Raw genomic sequence first — 5020 nt, forward strand, 5'->3', positions numbered from 1 at the left:
ATAAGCAATTTCGCAGGTTTAAAGAAAAATAGAAGCCCCTTTCATAGTTAATCTTGATTATTGTGGACATTTTAAATATTAGAAGGTAAGATACAACCTAATTTCACTTAATTAATAATTTAATTTTTGCTGTTTTCTAAAAAATGTTTCCTGGGGCAAGTTGACGGAGGCAAGATGACGAATTCGTCAACTTGCCCCACTGTGTATAAAATTAGTTAAATTCATTTTTTGATGTTTTTAGATGGTAAGAACTTATAAACACCGTACAGATAGACGCTCTTGGTCAGAAGACGTGCTTATTGCCGCGTTGCACTCTATTTTGCACGACCATAAGTCAGTTAATGCTGCCAGTATTGAGCATGGAATCCCGGAAGCAACATTAAGACGTTATATAAAAAAGCAAAATAACAACGAACCAATTCCTCTTAGTGGTGGGAGATTCAGAAGAACGTTTTCTGATGCTCAGGAAGCTCAGTTTGTGACCTACCTAACTGACCTGAGTATTAGAGCATTTGGAATTACATCAGTACAATTTAGAAAACTAGCCTACGAATTCGCTGAACTTAACAACATAAACCATCAGTTCTGCAAAACCACAAAATTGGCAGGCACGGACTGGCTTAAGTCGTTCATGAGTAGACATAGGATAAGTCTTAGGACCCCAGAGTCGACTTCGCTGGGACGATTATTCGGATTTAATAAAGTTGAAGTAACTAGATTTTTTGAGTTACTTAGAGAAACTAGATTAAAATACAATTTTACTGCTGACCGCATTTATAATGCAGATGAATCGGGATTATCAACGGTTCCCAATAAAAAGCCAAAGATTTTATCGCCCACTGGTTCTAGGAGAGTATCAAAAGTTGCTAGTGGTGAGCGTGGAAAAAACACCACCGTTGTATGTGCCATGAACGCCCAAGGGAGCTACGTTCCACCCTTTTTTATTTTTGGAAGAGTTAGGATGCGACCAGATCTTTTAAATGGATGTCCTCCAAACTCTGCTGGTATAGCTCAACCCAGTGGATGGATGAATACAGAAGCCTTTGTCCTATACCTTAAACATTTCGTGAAATTTGTTCGCCCAAACACAGAGACACCCGTATTGTTGATCGTTGACAATCACTCGTCTCACACTTCACTGGAAGCTATCAATTATTGTAGGGATAATGGAGTGGTTATGTTGGGACTACCCCCGCACAGTACCCACCGCCTACAACCGTTGGACGTTGGGTTTTTTGGACCTCTCAAGACTTTCTATAGCCAGACTTGTGATAACTATTTGGTAAACCACCCGGGAAAACAAATCACCGATAAAGAAGTTGGTAGGTTGTTCGGGCAAGCTTATCTAAGGGCTGCAACTGTGGGAACAGCTATAAAAAGTTTTTCCGCTTGCGGCATTGAGCCTTTTAATGCTGAAATCTTTGGAGATTCCGATTTTGCGCCTTCTATGGTGAGTGAGAGGCACGTAACTGCGGACAACGAGTTCTTAAGCAGTGACGATGAACCACTAGCAGTTCCTGGGTCTTCAGGCTCAAATAGAATTGATCAAGCCAAAACAAAAAACAATGAAATACAAGATGGTAAACCACCAGCGGTTTTCAACAAAACTGAGCCAGAAAAGCTTGTGAATTTAATTCTCCCAGGACCCTCAGGATTGAATAAAATGGATTCTGCAAAGAATAAAAACTATGAAACACCAGATGTTGAACCCCCATTGCTTTCCAAAAAAAATCAGCCGGCAAGGTCAATGAATTTGTCCCTTCCTGGACCTTCAGGCCTACAGCAAAAAAAATCTGCAAAAAACAATGAAGCACAAGCTCTTGGCACTATGAGTTCATCCAGCTCCAGTCAAACAATCTCTAATGTTGATAGTCGAGTTACGCTACTTGAAATGAGACCCTTTCCCAAATATACACGTCCCATAAAAACTACCAAAAGAATTAAACAAAGGGCTTCTGTTATCACCTCAACACCCAACAAAGAAGAACAGGAAAGAAAAAACAATGAAAAAAACTTAAAAGAAATTAAAAGAAGGAAGGTTGATTCTGTGAAAGTCAAGAGAAATGTATTTCAAGAAAATCGTGAAAAGCAGGTAGGAAAGAAGAAGAAAACTAATGACATTTTTTGTCCTGGCTGCCAGGAATCCTATATTGAGCCTCCTACAGAAGACTGGATTCAATGTAACACGTGCGAGAGTTGGTGGCACGAGTCGTGCACAGCCTACGAAAAAGATGGCACATATACCTGCGACATTTGTTTATAATCGTCATCGTGCCCCTATAGGCTCGTCATCTTACCCCGGTACTGGGGCAAGTTGACGAAAATGCACTTTTTTGTTTTTTTCTTTATATTTTTTCAAGAGTATACTTTTATTTTGTTTTTTATGTTTTATTATGTACCTGAATAAATGTACTAACAGATGAAATGGGATCTTTTTTTTTAAACCCGTTAGTTCATGTTTTGGAGCCTTTTGTATTTTACTTCGCCAACTTGCCCCGATCTCCCCTATGCCTGGATCTCCTCTAGCTAATCGTTTAGCAAGCTTTGTTCCCGGACCACAATACTGGTAACCAGGTAAATGAAGTTCAAATGGTAATTTATTGATAGCCCTATTTAAGAGACCTTTACCCTTTGACGTTCTCATTACAACTGAAGACGTGATCGAATAAACATCGTATATATGTGAAAAAAATGAGAAAAGTTAAACAGAAAATCGATATTGATGTTTGTAATTTCGATATCGCACAGGGTGATGCTAGAAATCGACATAGCGATCTATTACCAAATACTATAAGGGCTATAATCTGTGGCCCCAGTAATTCAGGAAAAACGAATGTGATGTTAAGTCTTTTAACAGATCCAAACGGACTTCGGTTTGAGAACGTGTATGTTTACTCAAAGTCTCTCTTTCAAGACAAATACACATTTTTTTGCAACAGGTTTTGGATCGTATTAAAGGTGTTAATTACTACGGATACAGCGATAACGATAGTGTATTGGATCCCGTAAACGCCAAACCCGACTCTGTCTTCATATTCGATGATGTAGCTTGTGAGAAACAAGATAAAATTAGAAATTATTTTTGCATGGGTCGTCACAATGCAATCGACTCGTTTTACCTCTGTCAGACCTATTCAAAGATCCCTAAACAATTGGTTCGAGATAATGCTAATATGTTGATACTTTTCAAGCAAGATGATACTAATCTTAGGCATGTGTATGATGATCACGTAAATACAGACATGTCGATAAACATGTTTAAGGATATATGTTCTGAATGTTGGAAAGACAAATATGGATTTCTTTGTTATTGTTAAAGACTGTGATATTCACAAAGGCCGTTACCGAAGCAGATTTAATACCTATATAATACCATAAACATAGTTTAATGGTTAGTATGTAAGAGTCCTTGATCGAGGATACACCTAGTATCAGACGATCCGATAGCAACAGACCTGATTGAAACAGACCTGATTGAAACAGACCCGATTGTAACAGACCCGATTGCAACAGATCTGATTGAAACAGACCTGATTGAACGGACCTGATTGAACGGACCTGATTGGAACGGCCCTGATTGAAACAGATCGGGTTCGAAATGCCTAAGATATTAACAAAAGATGAGCGAGAAGTTCAGAGAAAGATTATAAATGCTGCTAGACATATACGAAAAAAACATCTAGCCTTGAAATTAGAACGTGATGAGGGAGATGAAGCTCTAAATAGAATATTGGGACCTATAACTATACCCTTAAATAAACTCGCAGACAGAACAATAAAGAACAAGGAAGAGGAAATTGTAAAGATGGAAAAGATAACACCACCATCATCGATAAAGAAACAGCCGAAACCTGAACGCAGTTCTCAAAAGTATGTTGAATTCCAGCCGACTGAAATGATTGCGGAGAAGTCTGGAAACAGTGATAATGATGATGATGATAATGTTTTTATGGAAGTACAATCACTACAAGCATTTAAAGATGCTAACGAAGATCTTCAAAAATCAATTCTAGAACAAACTGAAGTGTACAAGAGCTACTTGGATCAGTATCCAAAAATAGCACATGAATTTATCGATAAGTACTTTATAGATTCCGATGAAATAGATCATACGTATGGTTTACAACATAATGCACCAACTGAAACTTGGAAAATGGGGACGGAAAAAGTGGATTTTCTTCAAAATGGTGATATACGAGTAGGCGATTCTATTTACAAAGGAAATCGTGGTTTATATGAATTGTTATTTCTAAAGAAACCTATGCACTTTACTGAAAACGATAGAGTTCAATTTCAGAAAATATTGAAGCAAACCAACGTTCACAAAAGAGATTTTAGTCCATTGGGACAATTGAGAGGTAGTAAATCTGTGAAATATAGGGATTTCGTTAAACCATTGATTACAGCTGCGTCTTCGGCTTCGCTTGAAGGTTCAAGACTTAGACATTCATCAGCCAGCAATATAGCACAGAAAATCCCTAAAACCAGATCGCAAACTAAATCTGGATCCGCACTACTTGAGTATAATGAAAAACCTAAACTTTATTATGATGACGTCAACGAGTTGGTGGATAAATTAAGTAAACTGGATGCTTCTCAAACAACAGGAAACGGAAACCATACGAATGAAATAATGAGTATTCTTGAAGAATTGTTAGAACTAGGTGTAGTTGAACCTATAAATAAAGTGTTATACTAGATATTTGAGCATTTTTATTTCAACCATGAACAAGTTCGGATGGTCTTTATCTTCCAAGCGAAGGTTAGTGCACCCTCAACCTGAATTGTCCCACACATCTGAAGGAGATTATGATTTTGAAAATCGAAAAATAACTAATGTTGAAGACCCTACAGAAGAGAGCGATGTATCGACCAAACGATATTCTGATGAACTAGCAGGGAAAGTTCGCGAAGAGATAAAATTTCAAGCTCGTTCTATGGAAACAATAAACGCATTTAACAGTGTTCTTGCCGAAAGATTAGAAGCGTTAGAGATAGACTTACAGGTGACGTTTTCAAA

At 37.8% G+C, this 5020-nt stretch overlaps 1 protein-coding gene across 1 annotated transcript; it reads left to right on the plus strand.

The window, feature by feature from the left end:
• The first annotated feature begins 241 nt into the window (after positions 1 to 241).
• LOC115878900 lies at positions 242 to 2263 on the plus strand. Its single transcript, XM_030895510.1, has one exon. It carries the CDS (start codon positions 242 to 244, stop codon positions 2261 to 2263), a length of 2022 nt encoding a protein of 673 aa, XP_030751370.1.
• The last annotated feature ends 2757 nt before the right edge of the window (positions 2264 to 5020 follow it).

The sequence above is a fragment of the Sitophilus oryzae genome, unplaced genomic scaffold (genome assembly GCF_002938485.1).
Source record: "Sitophilus oryzae breed Bouriz unplaced genomic scaffold, Soryzae_2.0 scaffold_1536_pilon_pilon, whole genome shotgun sequence".
NCBI classification, from domain to species: domain Eukaryota; kingdom Metazoa; phylum Arthropoda; class Insecta; order Coleoptera; family Curculionidae; genus Sitophilus; species Sitophilus oryzae.

Excerpts from the sequence above, each read along its gene's own strand:
- LOC115878900 (XM_030895510.1), top strand. The coding sequence starts at position 242 with ATGGTAAGAACTTATAAACACCGTACAGATAGACGCTCTTGGTCAGAA.